The sequence below is a fragment of the Gekko japonicus genome, unplaced genomic scaffold, assembly GCF_001447785.1.
Source record: "Gekko japonicus isolate JY-2015 unplaced genomic scaffold, Gekko_japonicus_V1.1 scaffold980, whole genome shotgun sequence".
Lineage (NCBI taxonomy): Eukaryota > Metazoa > Chordata > Lepidosauria > Squamata > Gekkonidae > Gekko > Gekko japonicus.
Window position 1 is genome coordinate 174,574 of NW_015177037.1, and position 24,105 is coordinate 198,678.

Below are 24,105 nucleotides of genomic sequence, written 5' to 3' on the forward strand. Positions count from 1 at the left end.
CTTTCAATTTGGAGATCTTAAAACAATCAAATGCTTGGATAAAGCAAAGGAATTAACCATTTTAGCTCATTATTATCCTAAAAGGACTCAATAGTACAAAAATCACTTAGACCAATGGTAGTGCTGAACATGACTGTTATTATTTAAAAATTTTATATGCTGCCTCTCCAGACACCAGCTTTGTAGCATTAACAGACCTCTTTGTCATGCATCTTAATTCTTTTTCAAAGTTGTTTACATTTCCACCTTAGTCTTTGATTCAGTTCTTCCTTTGCCATATGGAAATTATTAACAGCTATCACCCACCTGGATAGCACAGGCAAACCCAATATTGTCAGATCTGAGAAGTTAAGCAGGGTCGACTCTGGCAAGTGCTTGGACGGGAAGCCTCCTTGAAATATGGGGGGGGGAGGGGAGGCTTTACTCAGCTACCTCTCTGACTATCTTCCAGGCCCCCAGTAGGAGTCAGTCACCAGAGGTTGCCATGACTTCCAGGTGCGCACACTTACACACATATTAAAAAACACCCCCCCCAAAAACCCATCAGAGGGCTGTCATTAGGATCAAAAAGTTGAAAAGCTGTTTTCTTATCAAGGCTCCAAAACCTTTGTACACTTACACACCCAATCAGGTTAGCACTAGATCAGCTATCCAGGGCTTCAAAGTGATGGTAAAAAGATTAGTGATTTCCTCATGTCTTCTTTGATTCTGTTGTTAAGACACATTTTGTGTATTTTGGTGTCTATGAACTGTTAGCATTAGAGACATTCTGAGCAAGTCTTTTATGTGCCATTTCCTGAAGTAAGCCATTGAACCCAGAAGGCCTTCAGTGTTTTCCAGGCTTGTGTGGTTTCCCTGCTGCTGCTGGGGTTGCTGATACAGCACAGCAGCAAAAGGGCTTCCATATGGCAGATTTCCCTGCAGTTTCCCTGCCCTAGTCCCCCAGCTGCAACAATAACCCCACCCCTATGGAGGGTTTTTTAAAAAAAAATAATCAGCAATTGAATATTGTTATAATAAATTTTGTTGCAGAGGTATGCCTTTCCCTTTCATATCTTCAGAACAAAAGGGGCTAGATAGTTGCTCTCAAAAAATGATAGGAATTCAGAGAACCTGATACATAGATTGTTAACTATTGATGAATTAATTATTACAATTTTCGTGGTTGTTATTACTATTAGATGGAAAGAGAGAGCCTATGGAAGCCGTCTTGCCTAAAGATTAAAGGGAAGCTGTCAAATCTGCTGCTGCGGACGGTCTTTTGCGCAGGAAAACGAGGGCATCCATAGCCTGAGGGTGGCCAAATCAAAATTTCACACATACAGGCTATAGATCGGTGCCCTGATGTTCTGGAAAGAGCCGATACTTTCCCGTAAGGGATAAGGGGCAGGCCTCGCACAGTCTATCACTTTCAGAAGAGCCTTTACAAGACCCCCCCCCCCTTTTTTTTTTTAGGATTTCATGTAATGTGTACCAAGACTAGGAAATATCTTCAGTGTTCTGTTCAGCCCAATTCCCCCTCCCGCTGTTCCCCGTCCTGACTCCCCCGCCTTCCTCATCCTCATCATCACGCGTCGCACGATGCCTCCCGGTCCTCCCTGGCTCCCCTTAGCAACACAGTCTCGCTCCCTTATCACCCAATCAGCGGCGGCTTGCTCCGTCAGAGCCAATGGGATGCATGGGGAGGAGCCAAGCCGCGGAGAGCGGGGGAAGGGCCGCCCCGCTCGCCGCCGCCATTTTGGTTTGTGAGAAACAAAAGACTGGAGGTCGAGGCTGTCGCGGAGCTGATTGGCAGGTATTTGAATTTCGGTTTATTGCTTTTTAGGGCGGTTCAGGGATAGGTGCCCGAGCCGGGAGGCCCTAACAAGTCTCTCTGCCTCGATGGGTACTGTTTAATTTCAGGACAGGGGGGTGATGTTCCCGGCGTTTGTTTGCGCATCGGCTCGATCAGGCGGCAGCTGCATTGTCGGCGGCCGTTTTAGCTGCTTCTCTCTGGATCTCCGAAGGCGGAGGAGAGAGAAGATGTCCGAGCTTATCTTTATCTGCAGCTGTTAGTGGTCCTGCCTGGTTGCTCTCGGGCAGTCCCCATCTGAAGCTACTGCCCCCCCCCCCGCTCACCTCTCCCATCATAATGCCGCGGTGGCCCCGGGGGGGGGCGCAGCCCAGGGGGCTCGAAAGGGAATCCTTGGAGGGGAAATAGTGCGCCCCTAGCGTGGTGCACATTGGTTCCCTGCGTGTGGGTGCCTCTCTGCCCCCTCTCCGATTTCAAACGGGCTTTTTTTAAAAAAACACTGTATTTATTTATTTGCGTCTCGCTCGCCTGTCTCCCTTTCTCAGCGCCGGGTCATTGGCTTGCAGCCATATGGCAAAGACTTGCTCTGTGTCTTTGATGTGTTGTTCTCAGTCATTGGGGTGGGGGTGGAAGCGAAGGATGCTTCTGGCGTGAATGTTTTAAGCCGCCTCCTTCCTGGGTTGAGAGAGGCTTTCCTTCTCATAACGACGGTCTCCTCCTCAGTATGAGCCCTACGACGTCATAAAATCGTGAGGTAGTCAAAACTTCAGGGTGTGTTGTGTGTGTGTGTTGTGAAAGCTTATTGTGATGGGAGATACATGACTCATTGTTACTCTGCAGTTTTGAAAGGACATTGGTTGATTTGTTGGCACCAGATGTGATCCTCTCTCTCCACCCTTTCACCACTGCTTGTATTTACAAAAGATTTGTATCACTCGTTTTGGTACACGGAGATCTTGTTCTGTAATAAGATAATTATTTACTAGATTTCTAGTTGACTTTATCGTACAATGTGATGTGGAACCTCTTGTTGTCCCCGCTCCCCTTCAGGGAAATAATTTGAGATATTTATAATTTTCTCACTTGAATTCCTGTGTAGCAATAGTGTCTCTTTACAGTTGTGGTTTTCTTATGACTAATGTTTGAGTATCAGTTTATAGGCCTTCCTGTCACCATACTTGGGAGTGAATAACCTGTCACTAAATTATGACTGTTTATTTTTACCAGTGTGAATGCTTCTGCCTTATTTAATCTCACCATTAAGAGCCTGTCCAAAGTGAAAATACATTCTTGAGAATGCCTAAGGGAAGGAAATCCTTTAACCTCCTTTATGTGTGATTTTGACTTCACAGTTTGGTGTGCAAGTTAATAACACTGAATTAATATTTATTTAGCTATAGCACCTATATTCTGTTTTTCCATTTATCTTTCTCCGTGTACAGTCAACAGAGATGAAGTATGGTGTTCTAACAAAATAATTATCTGCCATCTTCACTGGTGAGAGAGCAGTAGTTCCATTCAGAGTTGTTGGAGAGCCTTATCTAAACGAAAGGTGGACTATGGCAGGAGGGCAATGAAGTGGCCTGGCAGGAGGCTGCTGGCAGAAACGATGGAATGCTTGTGTGTAATTGGTATCTCTTGGTTCATCAAGTTGCTGGGGGAGGATGGGCTATTCTTTCGTGAACCTAAATAGTAGTCAAAGCCATGCCTGTCTACACTTTGGAATGGTGATTATTCAAAGGTTACAGAGGCCTGAATGTTGGTTGCCAGATCTGAATGAGCAAGATCACATGTGAAGCCAGTATGGTGTAGTGGTTAGAGTCTTGGCCTGGAATCTGGGGGACCAAAGTTCAAATCCCCACTCTGCTATGGAAGCTCGGCGAGTGAACCTGAGCCAGACAACACTGTCAGCATAACCTACTTCACAGGGTTGTTGAACAAATTTAGAGTCCAATGTCACCTTTAAGACCAACAAAGGTTTATTCAGGATATGAGTTTTCGAGTGCAAGGCACGCTTTTTCAAATATTTGAAAGCTCATACCTTGAATAAACCTTTGTTGGTCTTAAAGGTGCCACTGGACTCTAAATTTGTTCTACTGCTTCAGACCAACATGGCTGACCACCCGGATCTGTCGTCACAGGGTTGTTGTGAGGGTACAATGGGGGAGAGAATGATGTAAACTTCTTTGGTCCCCACTGAGGAGAAAGTTGAGGTATTAATACAATAAATAAATTAACCTTATCACCCTTTGGAAATACTTAAAGCCCTCATCCTAACTGTATCCTGATGGTTCAGTAATACATCCAATATCACAGTAACCAGTAGAGGCTGATTCTCAACATTGATCTCTATCTCTAATCTGGACTACTGATTTACAGACTGTATGATGGGAAAACAGGTTACTCACAATGGTTGTGTATCTAGGACTTATATGAAAATAGTGGAGGGGATTGCAATTTTATTAGTTTAAAACATTTTTTAGCTGCCTTTCTTCCTTGCAGAACTCAAGGCGGCTTAAAATATAAATAAAATGATTATAAAAACACAATGAAAACAATATAATATGAATAAAGCAATTATAAAAACATGCACAGGTCACAATTTAAAAACGCAGGACTGCTGCTAAATAAAAACTAATTAAATATTTAAATAAAGCTGTTTTCAGCTGCCTCCTCAAGATTGACAGTGAAGGGGCCAGGTTCTCTCTGCAGTGGTGGTTCTATAATGGTGGGGCTCTCCTCTCTTTTGTGCCCAGCAGACAAGCTTCTATGATTGGTGGAGCAGTCAGGAAGGCCTCCCCTGTGATCTTAATTCCTGGGCAGAAACATATTGGAGAACATGGTCCTTCAGATACCCTAGACCCAAGCCATGTAGGACTTGAAAAGAACAAAGCAACATCTTGACTTGGGTTTAGGGGCAAATCAGGAGCCAGTGTAATTGCTGTAGCATTGGAGTCACATGGTCCTGGTAGCTGACCCCAATCAGCAATCTAGTTGCAGCTTCTAAACACTCATCAAGGGTAGCCCCATCTAGAGCACATTGTAGTAGTCCAGGCTAGGTGTAATTAAGACATGGATCACTGTGGCTAGATCTGACTGAACCAGGAACAGGTGCAGCCAAAGCACTCTGGGCCACTGCAGCCACCTGGTTTTCTAAGGTTGCTGGTGTCTTAAGCAGCACTCCCAAGCTGCAAGCTTGACTTCTCAAGGGGAATATAACTCCATTCAAGACCAGAGAGATTTGAGTTCCTGGTCTGCCTTTCCACTAACCCAGAGACTAATATATTAGTTTATTCCCAGTTGTGAACTGGCAAGGGTCAGTTTGCATAATGTAGGTTTGCTTATGTGAGTTTTCCCTCAGTCCTTAAGTGTGTGGATGGTCCGTTGTAGAAGGACTAAGGGTCTCCATACATAAGGTGATTTGGAGAGATGGGAGAAGAACATTAAAGATGAAAGGAAATTAGGCCACTGAGGACAGTTGTTCCCAACATAGCATAGGGTCCATTTGTTGTTAACATAAGGGAAGGAAAGCAGTCTTCTCTGTTCCTGTTATATCTGCACTGTGTGAATGTAACACAGCTGTACAAAAACTAATCCTAATGCTACTTAATATGTACATTGTATTTTTTGTCCCCCCCCAATCACTTACTGACATCAGTTGCAGTCTGTTTTACCTGAGGATGCAAACTGGGGGCTTGCAGAGAGTAATGCATTCACTACAGCCCAGATCTCTTCCCTGCTTGCCTTATAAAGTAATGCTGGGAAAAGCCAGCTTAGATGGCAGCGCCTCTCTTAGTAGAGGGACACTGCCATTCCTGTTGAATGTGGTCATGCTACTGACGTCTTTTTAAAAGACCATGTCTGATGGAGAGGACCTGAGAAACCACACTGTGGTGTTACCAATAAGCCAAGGATTTATGATTCTGACTTTTTGTTGAAGCCTGACTGGATGCTCTGATTGATTCATAAGTAGGTTTCATAGGATTGGAATGAACTGTATACAAACAAACCAAGGCTGAATCCAGATAAAGATGACAGTGATTGTTAGGGAAGTGGCTAGCTAATTCGTTTATAGTGATTTGCACTTGAAGTGTCATCTTCATAGTTGAATCTTCTAACCATTATATTCTATCGTTCAGCTACAGCTGTTGCAGAGTGCTGTGTTCTAGCAGCTGATGTGGGCAGGCTGCTGTGTTCTTGCAGGTCACTTTGTGCACAGTTTCATTCATGCAGAATTATGTGGTACATAAACTGGCAACAAACCGCTATCGTAGAAGCAGAATTTAACAGGAATTGAGCGAAGAATAAGGCCTGAAAATGATTCAAGTAGTAGAATGCTTTATAGATGCCGTGTCAAAAGGTATGGAAAAGGTCTGAACACATATTTATGAAGCTTGCAGTGTGGTTCCTGCTATGCTCTTGGAACGAGATCTTTCTTGCCTTGTCCATCCTGCAGCAGCCCCAGTACATGCTGAAAAAGGCAAAGCTGGGAGTATGATTCTTATGGATTAAAAACCACATTGCACAGTGCAGTGGGGCTGCAGTGAAGAGGAGAAACTGGGCAACATAATTCCCTCCTCTCTTCTACTGTGGTTTAGAGTGAAGATTTTCTTCAGAGTATCTGACTTGTAAGTGAAGAGTCGTAAAAATTGACTTGTTCGGGTCATTCATTTTCAAATTGAGATCTTTTTAAGCCAAGCCTGGTGTTGGGCAGCTGATTGTTATCGTTTAGCTTGTAGCTGTATCAAGTTATTTGAACTTTCAACTATACTTTTAGTTTCATGTTTATATATGTACTTTTCCTGTTCTAAAGGAAAATGTGGTACAATCCAACAGAAGCACTTTTAAGTCCCACTGGCTTCAAAGACATAGCTAAACATATGCGTAGTTCTGTCCTCTTGAAATCAGTGAGATTTTAAAAATTCTTAATTGTACTCCTGGTTTGTCATGTTTGTGAATCTGACTTGGTCACTGGTAAGAATAGCAAATTAAATATCAGTGTATTGCTTTCCATCAGTTGCACACAGCAAGTAGAAGAGCTAACTGATTATAAGCATTCCGGGTGTACGCACAAAAAGAGACAAATACTAGCTCCAACTAACCAAGTACTAACCATTGTCCATGTGTTCAGCACATTCTAATAAGAGGTGAAAATAAACTATTAAAGATTGACTTTCTTAGAGTGGCTGTAGTTTAAAAAAAATATGAATGGGTATATGTATTCCTCAGTAGTTTGCTTTAGGATAAAGAAGTCATTCAGGTCCACACCCAGCTTTCAAGATTTCATGTACTCTCCCTGGATCAGAACTGCATACACCTGCTGAAAAAAATGCAGACACCTGCTGAACAGATGGTCAGTACTGTCAGCTTTGATGGAGCCAGGCACCTGTTTGGCAGGATTGAATCTAGCACCTCTTTTTGCCAATGAGGGGTTGGCATTAACATCATGTTGACCATCTGTTTGGCAATGAGATCTTCACATGTGGCAGCAGGCACGCGGTACATTGTTTGACACATAGATTTGTGAATTTTAAAAGTAGCTTGCAATTGGGATTGGGTGGGATGCTCTTCAGAAGATAAGAGAAATGCCTGTAAAGATGTGACGGTGTTTTTGTGGCCTGACTGTGGTAAACCTCTTGGGTAGCAACTCAGCATTCTTCATTAATACTTACTAACCATACACCTGCTTCTTGTCCTTGTGTCCTGTCCATTACAGTCTTCTTAATGCAAGCAGACATACTAATATCAAGCACTCAGAGAAATGGGAAACAGCAAACATATTTTTTAATGTGTAGCTCAAGTGCTCAGTACTTGCAGTGTCAACACATAGCAGTCAAGCTATGTTTCATGCACACAGCTGCCTAGTACAGAATCAGACTGTTGGTCCATCAAAGTCTTATCTGTTCTGTCTGGCAGCAGTTCTCCAGGGCTTCAGACAGCAGTCTTCTCACATCTACCATGTGGTCCTTTTAACTGGAGATAGAACCTGGTTCCTTCAGCATGCTAGTGTGGTGTAGTTGGCCTAGGATCTGGGAGACCCAGATTTGAATCCCTACTCTGCCACTGAGGCTTGTTTAGTCAGCTTGGGCTAGTCATAACACCCTCAGCTTAACCTACCTAAGGCTTGTTGTGAGGATAAAATGGAAGAAAGGAGAGCAGTATACATCTCTTGTTCCCATTGGGGAGAAAGGAAGCAACTGATAACTTAGTGAATACCAAGCATCTTGTCCTACTACTGAACCAGTCCTTCCCCAGTAAGGGCTTGGCTTTGTTTTCATGGTGGCATAATGAAAACTGTTAATTTTTAAAAAAGCGTCTCCAATTTGTGTCACTGTGAATTTGAGGGCTTAATAAATTTATCATTTAATCTGTTCCACGATGGTGGTTTGATTAAAAAACAGTACAACAATTTTTTTAAATTCCAGAAAACAGTAGAATACCTCTTCATTAGGGACAATACATTTGTCACACCAGAAGGTGTCACGGACTTAGTTAGATTAGGTGTCCTAGTGCAAAACAGCCCTGACCTGGAAAGCCCAGGCTAGTCCAGTCTCATCAGATCTTGGAAGCTAAGCAGGGTTGGCCTTGGTCAGTATTTGGATAGGAGACCTCCAAGGAAGACCAGGGTCTCTAAGCAGAGTTAAAAAGGTGAAGGTAAAGGTTCCCTTGCTCGAAAGCCAGTCAAATCTGACTCTAGGGTTGTGGTGCTCATCTCCGTTTCAAAGCCGAAGAGCCAGCGCTGTCCGAAGACATTTCCGTGATCATGTGGCCGACATAACTAAATACCAAGGTGCACGGAACGCTGTTACCTTCCCACCAAAGCGGTACCTGTTTATCTACTTGCAATTTCTTGCTTTCGAACTGCTAGGTTGGCAGGAGCTGGAACTAGAGATGGGAACTCACTCCATCATGTGGCACACTCGGGTCTCGAACTGCTGAACTACCGACCTTCCACAGCCTGCAGTTCAGTGTCTTAACCACTTGAGCAGAGCCAGGCAATGGCAAACCATCTCTGTTAGACTCTTGCCTTGAAAACCCTACAGGGTCACCATAAGTCAGCTGTGGCTTGACAGCAAAAAAAGGGGGGGGGGTGTCTTTCAATACAGATTTCAAGATGCACCAGAGGGTAGTGTGATAGAGAAGCAAAAGATTATGTTCTTTGAAAGCCAGCAGTTAATGAGATTCCTTCGTAAACAAGGGTAGTTAATCATGCTGGATGAGTCCCTTATAAGGCAGAGAACAAATTTTGAAGAAACCCTTCAGCCCTCTTTGCTTGCATAGACAACCCCTGAAATGTTTCTAAATAAAGTTCAGCAATGCAGCACAATTTACAATATGGCTTATTTTTTTTAAAAAAAAAACTGCTAAAATTAGGATGACCATATTGAATAGGAAGTTCATTCATAATACAGTAACCTTTAAAGAGGAAAGGCAGAGTACATGGAAACAATGGAAAAAGCCCATGCTCAAGCAGTGGAAAATTTTGATCTCTTTAAGAAAGCTGTGTTGATGCTAAACTGGATCTGAGGCAGCTAGATACACACCCTGTGGTCAACAGAAGAATTATTGAAATGAGAAGCAATTAATAGTGAAATAGCATCCTATCCCACGACTTTAATTACTGCCGTACTTGCAGAGGTTTGTATGCAATGGCTAAAGCTGAATCATAGTACCGATATTATAGCAGAGCTGTGAAATTCTGTCATATCTTCTACCTTAAGAACTACTGGCATTTTAAGGTATTATTCCTGTTCAGTACTACTCTTTTATCCTGTACTTTTCCTAAGGAATTCAAAATACATTTTTTACTCACAACAACTGAGCAAGGTAGGTGCAGAGAGTGAGACTGAATCAAGGTCACTTAGTGAACTTCAAATTCCCCTGTTCCAACACTGAATCTAGGAATATTTTGCTGCCCTATTTAATATCATGGCTGTTACACAGGATTGTTGGTAGGAGGATGGGGTTAGAATTAGAATTCACAGCCGGACATGTCTCTGTTTCCTTTGGGATCATGAATGCAAAGGAGGAAGAAGTGAAAATTTTGCTCCCATAGTCCTATTCTTGGTTCTATGCTGCGAGTGAAAGATAAATGCAGGGATGAGTTACTGGAGCATGCTTTCTTGGAATTCTCCAGGATCTAAGGGAAGCAGCAGCAGAGACAGCCAGATTGAGGAGGAGGGCAAAATACGACAGGTTTGCTATAATGATACAGAGGGAACAAGACGTGCAAATGCTGCTTCCTTCTATTCTGCACCTCTGTCTTGTGCACCGGTGCTTTCATCTCTTCATTATGCACAAGAGTTGCTCACTAGTAGAAAGCCAGTTTAGTGTAATGGTTGCTTGCTAGGTGACCTTGGGCTAGTCACTCACTCTCGGTCTAACCTACCTCATGGGGTTGTTGTGACGATAAAATAGATTGATGTAAGCTGCTTCAGGTCCTCATTAGGGAGAAAGGTAAGGGATAAAGTAGAGGTGGTGGGAATTATATTTTTGGGACAACACATTAATTATTTCTGTCTTACTGGAGTGGTATAGTCAGTGCTGCTGATCTCAAGCAGCTTTGTGAATATCCCAAAACTCATAGGTAAGCTATGAATGGTTAGTCATATAAGCGTGGTGGCATTCTAGGGTATTATGTTAGAAGGGCGAGGAAATATTTTAATGTATATTTTCAGAGATTCACAATTCACCTGAGATTGTTAGCATTTGTGCAAATGCTGACAGTACATCTTGGGTGTTCCCTGCAGTAGTTAGCTTTAATGTAATCTATTCCTTTAAAGGTTTCACCTTGCATTTGCTTACCATGCTGTTTCTGTGACCTTGGCCAGCTGCAGTCATCCTGTGAGAGCACAAAGGAAATACAAGCTGAGCAGTTTAATCATGATATAGTTCTAGATCGGATTGGAAGATATTTGACTTTGTCAGTACTTTATTTAGTCATTAAGGGTTACAATTAACACTAACTTGGATCCCGACTAGCATAGCTGTTGTGTGGGGCAAGGCAAAGGAGTTGTGTTCCATGGGCAAAAATCCTAGATGCCAACTTAGACCGTATACACTGTTACGAGACCTAATAACATTAGCTACATCATCTAGAGTTCATCCACTTGCTCGTCATACAATTTAATGCATGCCATCATGTGCCAGTTTTACCCTTCTACTGTCTACATTCTACAAACATGTCAGTTTCTGCAGGAGGGAATCAATAAACACAATTTGGACATAAGAAATCACAACATTCAGAAACCAGTTTGAGAACATTTTAATCTTCCTGGACATTACAGTCCTGAATGTCGCTGTTCTACCAACACACACACTTACCTCCTGCAAGGGAAATATACAGTGTGGAAGTGTTGAATTAGAGCTCATAAAAAAATTAAATGCTACATGTAATCTTGGATAAAACATAGACTTGGATTTCCTCAATCACTGTAATCTGTAATAGGTCTACAGGACTCACTTTTTAGACATTTTAATTGTTTGTTCTTAGCATCTTTTATCAGAATGTAACCTTGTACCAATATCAGTTAATTTTCACTTAAGCTACTTGCTTATCTATTCAAACCTCTGACCTCTCTTACCACCCACTAATATATATATAGCTGCTAATTCTGTTGATTTATGATGGAACCTATCTTAACCTTTCTACAGCAACTTCTCGCTTTACATTGAGCGTTTAAGCTTGAAAGACTCATGGAGTAATTCACACCAGGCCTTGGTTCCCACCTGCAATCTTCTCCATAAGATTCCCTGGTATGATTTTTCTCTTCACATCTCTTTCTGAAGAAATGAGCTGTTATTAATGAAAGCTCATATTGAAATAAATATTATTAGTCTTTAAGATGACATTGGACCTTTGTTTTCAAAATCCTTGTGCCCATAGAAACACTAGTCTGGATCCGAGCCTATATAATCTTCATTAGAGCATATGCATAAGCAAAAATGAGCAGTGTAGCCTTGACAAGCTCCTGTTAATCTCTTGACAAATAAAAAGGCTTTTATCTAGGGGCAAAACATGTATAAGGAAGTGTGCCATGTACTATCCCAGGTTATTCCAAAGAGATAAGTGCCACAAAAGAGAAGGCCCTGCTCTACACCGTATCTGATGCAACTGTGGTCCATGGAGGGATGCAAAATGAGGCCTTGCTAGATGACTGTAATGAGCATGGAGGTACATATAGGTGATGTCACTTTTGAGGCATGAGAAACCCAGACCATTTAGAGCTTTAATGCAGAGAACCAGCACTTTGAATTGGGCACAGAAACTAATAGGCAAACATGCTGGTGCTTGAGTACCAGGAATCTTTCTACATACAGGAACCTTTTTATGTACTATATCAAAGAAGCTAGCTGCAGCCTTTTGTACTGGCGGAAGCTTCTGAACCCTGTTCAGAGGTGGCCTGTATTACAGTAGTCTAAGGAAGAGGCTACCAATAGAGGGTGATTAGAAATGAGACAATGGTGTATAATACTGGTATATTTTGCTTGCTTCTGAATTGAGAGAGAGCTTTAATTCTGTACATGCTTGGGGGTGGGGCTTGTTGAATCATGTCCTGGATAATACCCAAGAGGTTGCAGTTTTCTAAATACGCCAAATTCAAAATTCCCTTTAGGTTGCTTGAACATCTATGAAAGAAAACAAGTTGTGAACTTACTTGAAAAATTAATGAGCTCTCTGGAGATGTGAAAGTGGGGAATGCTTTTGTGAGTCACGCAACTTGCTTTTTGTAAAGATCAGAGGAGGTAAGGATTATCCTTAAGAAATTGTGTCATCTTTTTGCTATTGCAAAGATGAAGAAAAATTGTTGCACAAATCGTATAATTTACGTTGGAGAAGTACAAAGGAGTTTTAAAGCTAAATCCTATGTATGTTTACTTAGAGGCAAGTTCACCTAAATTAAATGGATGATGCCCCAAGTAACCAAGTTACTTGGTTTGTTGTAATTGGAAAAAGTAGTGTGGGTGCCACCTTCTGGCTAAAAGTGTGTTGCAGAAATTGGCTCAGTGTAATAATATTTAAGAACATATTTAAGACTGGTAAGTTATCTAGAGTGCAGAGATTAAGGGTGTTTTGTCTGCCCCCAAAAGGCATTCATAAAGGTCTTGCGCTCCCTATGTTTCAGTTCGGTCAGATGAATAGTGCGTATAAATGAAGCCATTATGCTCTAGTAAACTGGCATCTCATTATGACATATTGAGAATTTTCCCTACTGCTGCACCGTATTTGATAGAGAAGAATTTCTCAATTTCTGTAATTTTGTCTCAGTATGTCAGGTTGCAAATCTTTGTATTCAGTAGAATATGATATATAGTAAATGCGTGTACGACTATAACATTTCTTGTTCTTTCAGAATTAGGTGCATTAATATTTATGTGTTACTCTGTAAGAAAAGACAGTGGCAAGTTTTTTTAGATGTCAAACTTAACGATGAAAACCATAGCTCTAATTGTATCATTTTATTATCTTCTGCTGCTCTGGTTTTCAAAGATGATCCTTTAAATAAAAATATTATTAAATTATTAAATATACTATTGTTAGGTAGTCTTGAAGACAGAGTTTTGGGCAACATTTGTTCTCTTACAAGCAGAAACATCTCCCTAAGTACAGTAGTTGCTGAAATAAACTTTTTAAGATTAACCCATGTACAATTTCTAGCATAATAAACAATGCTGGACATAGTATACCTGTAGGATTACACATGGAAGGTTTTGTAGGAGGTTAAAAACGAATGAAATGGTGGCTGGTGTTAGCATAACTCTTGTGCTTCTAAATTTTTCTTTTCACAAGCTACCTCCACAGATGTCTGATCTGTTCTTTAAAGTCCCTGTATTTTAAGGATTCAGGTTAGAGGTTTGACCCAAGAACTTTCAAAGGGAAGATGTTGTCTTTGCAGGTGCTGAATTTTCTTCTGGCTCTCTCTCTTATCAAAGCTAAATTGCAAACTGTGCTGTTTTCATTTTTTTTTGGGGGGGGGGGAGGTAAAGACTGCCATTTCTCTGTGTGTACAGCACTGTTGTATTTCGTCCATAATGTGTATACAAGCACATGCATGCCAAAAAGTAAGATAACATCAAATGGAAACTGAAAATCTCTGTTGCATATTGTATATGCCAGTTTTCTAAAACCTAGCTTAGTACTTGCAACGGGGAATTCATAGACAAAGGAACAAATATGCATAATTTATCTGCACTGTTTCCTTGTGGACTACAGCACTGATAAGCAAATGCTGCTAGACTTAGCAAATATGAACAGCGGAGAGCAGCGTGAGTGTGTCTCTCTTCCACTTTCTGTACTGCTGTTCTCCTTGCCTTTTCCTAATAGACACACCCAGTCAGTTTCTACTAATTCCCATTGGCTAAGATCTTGGTGGGTGTGGTGTGCAGACTTTTTCCCTCTGCTCTGCTTGCATGACCTCACTCCTGTTTGTCTCCGTGCTTAGAGCTCACCAGCTCTTTTCAGCTTTGGTGAGGAGAGCTTGACTTCTGTTTGCCTCACTGGTGGCTACTAAGGAATCTGTTAACTCTGCTTTTTTCAGACTATATCGTCACCAAGTTGCTGAAAGAGAGGGGTTTTTCTTGTGTTTGTTTCCATAGACATTTTTGAACTGGAATAAACGCCGTCTGGAGTAACGCATCTTGTGGGGAGCTGCTGTTACAACTGCCACATTGGTCTGTCTAATGCGCTACAAGGATGAGCCCGGCATTTGGAGCTATGGAAGTGGAGCACTATTCCAAAGGGGTCCTGCTAGAGCCTTTTGTTCACCAGGTTGGAGGTCACTCCTGTGTCCTCCGGTTTAATGACGAGACCATCTGTAAGCCCCTCATACAGAGAGAGCACCAGTTTTATGAGACTCTTCCTGCAGAAATGCGTAAATTCACTCCTCAGTATGAAGGTATGTGATCAAACTTAGAAGGGGGATGGGCGTTTGGTTTACTTTGTAAATCCCAAGTGTATGTTGTCTCTAAAATCTTAACATTCTGAAGAGATTTTAGGGAGTTTCTTTTCATGTGTTTTGATGTTGTCTGAGCCAGGCTGTGGAGATACAGGGTGGAGATGCTTGCCAGTGGGTCTTTGGGCTGACTGACAGCATTAGAGTAGAACAACTCTGCTGATGATAGCCTGTATATCGCCCTTAGGCACAGGTAGGTGAGTATATCGATAACAGCTTGTAAATGTTTTCAGTAATAATGTGCTGATTCTTTCTGATTTTTCTTTAATCTATCTTTTCATTTTAAATAAACTGGCTAAGACTTGATTGTTTTATGGAAGCTGGGCCTTGATAATTTTTAATTACTATTCTCGCTAACAGTTTGCTCATGATAAATAACCAAGTGTCAGCATAGCAACGATAGCCAAAACATACTGTTAAATCTATACAGCTTGTTTTTACCCTTAAGGAGATGGAAAGAAACTGTAGTAATTAGTTAGGCAAAAGGTGAAGTGCCATTGACAAGGTTGACTCGGTTGGTATGTGGAAGTGGATTTTCCAGTTCTGTTTGCTGTCATGTTAGTTGACCCAAAAACTCGGCTCTTCATGAGGTGCTGTATTACCTTACAGAAATCTTAATTAAAGATACCCAGATCTGAGTACTTTTAATATTGTATTCTGTTTCTTCACTGAATAAAAAAAAATCCACTTTTGTTTAAAAAATTTAACTGCTAACCTGAGGAAAGACTAAAGAAAGATATCAGTTGTATTGCTTGTTTGGTATGCACGCTTACTGAAACATTGGAAAACTTCTCATTACAAGCTATTGGAATCAATAGATTGAAATGTGCTTTATAAATGCTTGGCATGATGTAATAACTGTGTACTAGCATATGTGGTTTTTCTCTTTGGGGGATGTGTGGGAGGGATTCAGAGGTAAGGGAGGGGCTCATTTGGTCCATCTCTGTTGTTTTTTCCAGGATAAAGCCAAGGGCCATTTTCTAGCTGGCTTCCCCCCCTTTCCTGTAGCTCTTCCCTGTGTGAGCAGCAGGACTGTCAGTCAGAGCTTCTGCACTCCCCAACCTTGCTACTGTAGGTCTCAGAGCTGCCTGCCCTGCTCAGAAGTGCCAGTCTCTCGCCAAGAACTCTAGTGATGAGCGGCAAGAATGTGCAGATTGATTGATTTCAGGATAAAGAGAGAGGACTAAGGAAAAAAAACATTCAGCCAATTGTTGCAACTTCTGCAGTAGCATTCCTATATGGCACGGGGGTGCACCCCTGTCAGAACTCTCCTCTAAGACTCTCAAAACATAACACAGTGATGATCTTGAGACTTTTGAGATGAGGAGGCAAAAATGCTTCCAAGGTTCACCATGTTTTGATGTACCGCAGTCAAATTTGTTTTGTAATTCATTTTGTTGTTCCTTTTACAAGATTGCTACATAAATAAAATATACCCCCCCCCCAGGAAGAAAATATCAACTGTAAAGTTACACGTGGTCATTTTAAGTGGAAGCCTTTGAATTTAGTTGTCTGTTGTAATGTGTGATGTTTTTCTTGTTTTGCTCTGCTTTTGCAAGCCTTTCATTTTCCCTGGTATTTATTAATTCTCCTGATAGCCTTTGTTTGGATAAATGCTTTTAGCTTTGCTGTTAAGCAAAACTTAAAGCTTTCGGTGTTTCTGTGTAGGGCATATTCAAGATGTAAATATAAATGTTTTTACATCTCTTGTAGGGACAGATGAGTCAGATTTTTTTTTCAAAATAATAAAATGTTTCAATAATTGAAAACGTCTCCTGTTATTATTTGACTGCTATGTGATTCTGCTCACAAGAGAGAAGAATCTCCTGTTTGTCAATGTTTTGTCTTCATGATAAATTGTCTTCTCTGTGAGGTGTCACTTTGTCTAGATGTTTTGATATTTGTTAGGTTGACAGATGAGTTTTGGCCTGTGGCAAGATAAAAAAAACTAAGGACTTGGGTAAGAGAAAAACCAAAAGTTGCTATATTCTTAGTGTAAAATTATGTTGTGTTGTAAGAAATAGTTGCTTCTCCATTTATCTGATTCTTAACTGGACCTTTAATTTCTTCTCTCAAGGTGTGGTATCCGTAAGCTTTGAAGAGGATGAAGATGGAAACCTGTGTCTAATAGCATATCCATTAAATGGAGACCGTGATAACTTGGAAAGCCTAGATAATTCTGACTGTGAACCCAAAAATAAATTGTTACGTTGGAGTAACAAAAAGACTGTATTGTTAGAAAATGAAAAGCTAACTAAGGAGTGGGTCCGGCAGCACAGAAAAGAAGAAAAAATGAAAAGGTAGTATGTTTTGTGTTGAGATGGGCATGAATTGGTTAAACCTAGGGTTCTGTTTAGTTATGTATACTCACGTCTCATGAACTGCAAGATGATTTAGTTTGGCATAACTGTGTAGCATTATATCCTATATGCATTTATGCCTTAAATCATTATCTGTTTTCCAGTTTATGAAAAGGAGCTCAGATTCTTTTTTCATTCTTCCCTACTACATATTTTATTTCCCTGTTTCAGGGCAGTTTGTCACACTTTCTCTAATAGGGAATAATTCCTGGACTTTAATCTGGAATTATGCCAATTTTGGCAAGTTCTGAAGTATGTCTTTCAAGGAAAACATGTAGTTCCGTCTCACTTTTAATCCCATAAGCTGGTATTAGTCCAGTTTATCACAAAGTGAGATCCTCAGACTTTTCTTTTTACAGTTGTATACGTAAGAGGCTTCAGTAGTTGAAAGTACCGCAAATATATATACGCAGCATAACTTGAGAGGGTAATGGGCAAATTGCCCAGATAATAAAAAGACAGTGAATGTCATCTGTGGGTTGTAAAGACATGAAATAGGTTATCTGAAAGCATTACATGAGTAAGGCTAGCAGAGCACTATACATATTTTCAAGTTTTTTTGTTGAAAAGAAGCTAATGCTTCTTTGGTACCAGTTATTAATATGTATATATATTTCTTTTTCAGTCATAAGTTAGAAGAAGAATTTGAATGGCTGAAGAAATCTGAAGTATTATATTACAGTGTCGAGAAAAAGGGGAATGTCAGTTCACAGTTCAAACATCATAACCCTTGGAGTATGAAATGCCACCAGCAGCAGTTACAGCGAATGAAGGAAAACGCAAAACATCGAAACCAATATAGTATCCTTTCCTCAAAGTATGCCTTGCAGGATAGCCAAACAAGAACTGTCTGTATTTAACATTATCTCTAATGTAACCATGGGGGAGGGGGAGGTTTTAGTCCAATTTTGGATTACTTGTTTGATGTCTGGCTACTAATTATAACAGACCACTCTTTCGCTGTTGGAATTCAGGCTCTTGCACAGGACTTGGGCCGAATTTGCACTGACATAAATCTGCAGGTCTGTTTTTGCCCATCAGTTGAAGGTTGCTGCATAAGCAGCCTCTAGACGTTGACCAGTGTGCTTGTAATGTTGGCGTCTGCACTAGATATGTGACAAAACATCCATCTTCAATCCAGTATATTCCTTTCTGGGTTAGTCTCTGTAAGCCGTGCACATTTTAAACCAAGAACATACCTTGATAAACTAATCAGGCAGCTCCTTATACTGGTGGATGTGCTACTGTGTTTTGGAGCCACTAGTATTACGATAGTTTGAATGATATCTGAGGGCTCAGTAGCTACTTCTCACAACATCAGAAGGTTTTTATATATATTTTTGGGTGACGTGACTTCTTTCTGGACATGATGGTTTTCTAATGAGACTAATTTATTTTACCTATTTGCTGCTTTTTTCATTTATTTAACATATTTATACCCCACCTTTCCACTTTGGATTGCAAAGTTCCTTGAAAAGCTCCAGAACATGGCAGTATCACTGTAATCAGGAGGACGGGCCAGTGCAGATATACATCTTGGTCGAATCTACATTTGCATTTTTAAATCAGTTTCGTGCTGCTGTGACGCCGTCTTTCTGTATGCTTGTTTCAATGTTGCTTGAAGAAGATTCTTTTAAAGCAGTGCGGAGGTGCAATGACAGTGGAGCTGCCACAAAAGGGCAATAAACGTATGCGGACATGCAAAAGTATGCTAGCACTGTTGAGGTGTGGAAACAACAACAAATGTAGACAGCTTTTTTAAAGACGGTGTCAGAAGGCTGGGACACCGCTGGGAAAGACAAATGCAGATTCGACCCTTGTCTGCACTATCGCTTATGGGAAAACTTTCCATCTAATTATGGATGGTTAAAAGATTAATCAGTTTATAAGATAACTGTAATTTCACAAACTGAGAAGGGCAGTTGAACAGCTTACCCAAGGTCATGCCAGTATTATCTGACAGATCAGAACATTCATATTCTGTATTGGTTGACTCACAGCTTCTCGGCTGTCCTCTCACAGGTCTGACTTTTTTCTGTGAAAAACAAGGCATTACACTTTACACGACTAAAGTACAGTCCAACAGAATTTAAAATACTGGCCCGTAACACATTCTATTATTAAATTATACTGCACAAGTTCTCATTGTGCCGAACATTGGGGCTTCTGATTACCAATCTGAAAAAAAATCTCAGTCTCCATTGTTAAGGCTTTTCCTTAACTAAATAGAATTTATCTTGCTGGAAAACCTGACCTCCCGATATGAGGTGCCTTGTGTGTTGGATCTAAAGATGGGAACTCGCCAACATGGAGATGATGCATCTGAGGAAAAGAAGGCGAATCAGATCAGGAAGTGCCAGCAGAGTACTTCAGCAGTTATAGGAGTCCGGGTGTGTGGCATGCAGGTGAGCCAGGATGAGGCCTTGGTGTGAATAGTTTCTGCATGGAAGAGAAACTACACATGAAACCAGCTTCTACTTGCATTTCTTTGCATTAGGAAATCCTAGCTTTTCCTTGAGACAAGTGGATTATTGAACTGGAGAAACGGAAGCTTCTGATCACTCTTGTGTTGTGATAGGAGAACCAAAAGTCCAGGGGACATTCCTCTTATTCAATATTTCCATGTAATCTAAGAACAGTAACCTGCTTGTTTTGTTGCAAGCAAAATAATTTAGCGGTGCAATCTTAGAAAATGCTATAACAACACTAACTTCATACTTTGCTAGCTGGGATTTTACGTTTTCTTCACCATCTTGCTGAAGAAAGCTCCAGAACATGGCAGCATCACTGTAATGAGGATGGGCCACTTCAAAGCAATCACTCTCCCTTATCAAGAGTGGAGAAAGTGAGCAGCTGCATGGGATCGGCTGTTTGACCCTACAGGCTGTCCTTCATTTTATTAGCACATTTAATATAGGAGAGTTCGTTTACACATGCATGTGCATGGAATGAAGCATGCACACAGATGTGCGAGCAGACAAAACCACTGCTAAAGCATTCTCTTCTCCCTAGCTAGCAAATGCTGCACAGTAGTTAGCAGACTCTGTCGTAGATGGTGGGAAGGCTAAACTGGTGCGCATGTGAGAAGCTTAGCCTTAAACATAAGGGCAATCACATCTTTTTTGATTCTGCATTTAAATCTTTATATGATGGCTCCAGTGACAGCGGAACACTGGCAAGTTTGTAAAAGGACGTGGCAGCTTATTTTAGTAGCTGTTGGAAGGGGCTGTTAAGATGGAGAAGAGGAATTTGCATCATTTTTATTGCAATCAGAGTTGGGACATTTTATCAATCTTTCTCAGAAGTATGCTGAGGAAATATTTTTATTTCATTTATTTAAAACATTTTATCCCGCCTTTCTACCGGATCAGGGCCCACAAGGTGGCGAACATAAGAAACATTAAAACAATTAAAAATACAGTTAAAACTATAAAATGATTCAATTAAAAACAAACAACGCTAGAAGGAGGCCAGTAACATTGGGGGTTATGCCAGATGAAACAAAAAAGTCTTCAGCTGAAGGCGAAAGACACCAGTAGAGGGAAGCTGCCAAAGATGAGTGTAAGGTTCCAGGTACGTTTATATGGGAGGAGGCAGTCCTTAAGGCAATAGGCCTTTTGGAGTGCAGACAGTTTGTAAGAGCAACCACGAGAACATTCTTGTCACACACAAATAGGGCAGTATTGATGACAGTATAATAGAGATCCTTTATAATCACAGCTGGTTGTTGAACTTTAAAGGGGGTGACTTTGAAAGAATACACTGAAGTAGCACCTTGTTGACTGCTGTTATATGACATTTGATTTTATATGATTACACCTCTATGCTGTTTGCAGTTTATTGTCCTCTGACCCTGCTGGTGCTCCCCCCTTATAACCTTTTGTATATATGTCTCTCGTGAGGACCCACAGATGGTCTAAAATGGGTTGTTGTCTGTTAAAATCCTAGAATAAACATGTAGAATAACAATTAAAATTCTAGAATAAACATATAAAATAAACATCTAAGGTACCAGAAGACTCTTACTTACCTTTCGTTCCGTAGTAGCTTAGTAAGAACCACCCATCCTCCCCCTTAGTGATGGCCACTTGTATGGTACATATCTCACATTCATAGGATCTTCCTCTATTTCAAGCAGCAGAAGGCATGTTCCTCCAGATGTTTCTGTGTTTATTGGTTGTGCTTGTGGAGTGCAAAGTAGTTGGCGTGCTTTCTAGCAGTTGGGTGCAGAGGACATCTTTTAATCTTTGTTTTGTGTCTGCTGCTAATAGCATTTTTATTATAGTACAAACTGTAATCTTTACTGTTCCTCTGACAGGTACTTACATGAAGACTTGTTAGGTAGCTTCATTATTCCAATCAGTTACATAAACTAGAGTTCTCCTGTGGAACTTTCAGAAGTGATATTGGGGCATACAATAACCTCGTTTAAAATGCTATTTTCTGTTAATGGGCAGGCCGCCGAATGTGGCCAACAACAATTCAGTTGCCAATAGTTTTGCAAGTGTCAAGCACAGGTGTGATATTATTAATTGATAAGCGACAAAGTGCTACTGCGCATATTATAACTTGTCTATAGGAACTTGGCCAAAATGTTTCTAGTTCTGTTTAGACTCTGGTCTTATTTTCTGAGTGGAAAACAGTCGAATGAAGCTAAATAATTGGTTTTGTAATTAAAGAAATGTCTTGAATCTGTAGTTCATAAGGTACCTTTGCCTTTACCTTCTTTCTACTAAAATCAGAAGAGTATTGTACTGATTTATGAAAAATATATATCTGAGAAATGTAGAGGCTTGATGATTCAAAGACTATTGCTAACCAGTCCTGTCCTTTCTTTATTCTCTACAGGTTTATCAGCCAGGCACTGGTCAGTTAATGTTTATGAATAAATACCATGGAAGGAAGCTTTCAGTCCAGGGATTTAAAGAAGCACTTTATCAGTTCTTTCATAATGGCAAATACCTGCGAAGAGAACTCTTTGAGCCTGTTCTAAAGAAACTGACTGAATTAAAATCTGTCTTGGAGAAACAGGAATCTTACCGCTTCTACTCCAGCTCTTTGCTTATCATCTATGATGGGAAGGAACTGCAAGAAGTAGCTGCGGACTCTGACCCAGAAGACCTCGAAGGTCTTTCAGAAGAGTCATCTGATGAATCGGCAGGTGCTTATGCCTACAAGCCTACTGCTAGCTCTGTCGATGTTCGGATGATAGACTTTGCCCACACAACATGCAGGTATTATGGAGAAGATAGTGTGGTGCATGAGGGCCAAGACACGGGTTACGTTTTTGGACTTCAAAACTTAATAGCTATTATTAAAGAAATAAGGGACGAGAGCAGTGAATAAACATTTAGAATGCAAAACAGTAGAAAGCACTATAGTGACTCTTTGTATTCCAGAACTATTGACCACTTTCTGGTGGTAGCAGCCTGTACAGACTCTGTTGGGGTGGTCCAATCAGAGTCAGAGCTATTCAAAAGAGGGCATTTCCTTCTAGCGGTGCTAGAGGTAGCACTGATGCATCTGGGTATCTTTATTATTTATTTTAACTCTCTTGGAAACATTCCATATTTGTTTATTCAAATACCTCTGTTATCCCTGTGTGTATATGTTCCAATAAAATTCTTTTTGTTCATTGCAAATTATAATGTTATCTTTTTAAGGTCCTTGATCTTGGCAGACGTTTCATAAAGAGCTAGATGTTGCCACTTAGGGTAGAGAACCTTACTTTCCCCTTCCTCAAAAGAAACAAAAAGTTACTCCAAGGTATTCCTTGTACTCTACTTGCATGCAAACAATACAGCACGAGCAAGTCTGAAGCCCATGTAAAAACAAACAAGTGGTTTCCTTGACAGGGGGTTGTCATTGGAGCATCTCTGTGTCACTGCAGGCACTGCTGTTCCCCAAAGTGGTTGATGGCCATCTTGTATTTATTCATTCAAAAAAGGTCTATGCCATCTCTCCAGGAACCTTCCTGAGGCATCTTACAAAAGAAAAAATACCAATTAAAAAATCCCAGCCCAATGTAAAACATAGATCATAAAAATGAACCACTGAAAGCTTAAAATAAGGTTCTTGACTTAAATGGTATTAGAAGATCAACCTGTTGATTAAAAGCTTGGGTGAGCAGAAACATTTTGTCCTGGTATCTAAAAGAAAGCCATGTAGGCAGCAGGCAGGCCTAAAGGAGACGGGCATTCCAGAAGGGAGGTGCCATTATTGAAGAAGCCCTGGCTCTGGTTGCCATCTGCCTCACTTCTGAAGGCAGGGTTTGTGAGACAGATCTTAACTGTTGGTCTGGACAGTAGGGGAGGAGATTGGTCCTTCAAGTACTCTGGCCCATTTAGGGCTTCAAAGGTAAGAACTGGCCCTTTTAGTTGTGCCCATAAGCAATTGGGGCAGCCAGTGCAGATCTTTCAGTCCTAGAGTGATACAATCCCTGTATCCCACCCCTGATTATAGCATTTTGGATGAGGTAAGGTTTCTGGGCTATTTTCAAAGGCAGCCCCATGTAAAGTGCATTACAGTAAACAAACCTGGATGTAATGAGAGCAGGGAATCATTGTGGCTTGATCACACTTTTTGAGGAACGGCTGTAGCTGGCATTATCGGCCAAAGCTGATGAAAGGCACTACGTGCCACAGGGGAGATCTGGGCCTCCCAGCTATAGGCCAGGATCCAGCATTATCCTCCAGCTACAGACCTGTTCCTTCAGGGGCAGTGCAACCCTTTCTGGGACAGTCTTAACACCTCAGTCTTTTTCATTGACCAGCAGCACCTCAGTCATCCATCCCATTGTAGAGAATCCATAATGTTTCCCTCCCCGGCAAAGCTCTGTGATCCCAGGAATCATGAAGTGTGGACTGCTTTGCCACTTTTATAAGGTGTCAAAATCCTAATAATCTCCTTATATATGCAGAGGCAAACAGGTGGTCATGGTAGCGCTGTGTCCAGTTTCTATGGATAAGCTAGGTTTCAGTGTAAGAAGTGATCCACCAAG

General features: G+C 40.9%; 1 protein-coding gene across 2 annotated transcripts; it reads left to right on the forward strand.

The window, feature by feature from the left end:
* The first annotated feature begins 1,740 nt into the window (after nucleotides 1-1,740).
* IP6K2 (inositol hexakisphosphate kinase 2) lies at nucleotides 1,741-22,713 on the forward strand. Of its 2 annotated transcripts, XM_015427975.1 has the most exons (7): nucleotides 1,741-1,795; nucleotides 12,409-12,538; nucleotides 14,390-14,688; nucleotides 16,823-17,045; nucleotides 17,731-17,906; nucleotides 19,335-19,510; nucleotides 21,954-22,713. In XM_015427975.1, the coding sequence occupies exons 3-7, from the start codon at nucleotides 14,487-14,489 to the stop codon at nucleotides 22,449-22,451; spliced, it is 1,275 nt and encodes a 424-aa protein (XP_015283461.1). In that variant the 5' UTR covers nucleotides 1,741-1,795; nucleotides 12,409-12,538; nucleotides 14,390-14,486; the 3' UTR covers nucleotides 22,452-22,713. The 2 variants fall into 2 exon arrangements, with proteins under 2 accessions (XP_015283461.1, XP_015283462.1); XM_015427976.1 differs by lacking the exon at nucleotides 12,409-12,538 and having other exon boundaries at nucleotides 1,747-1,795.
* The last annotated feature ends 1,392 nt before the right edge of the window (nucleotides 22,714-24,105 follow it).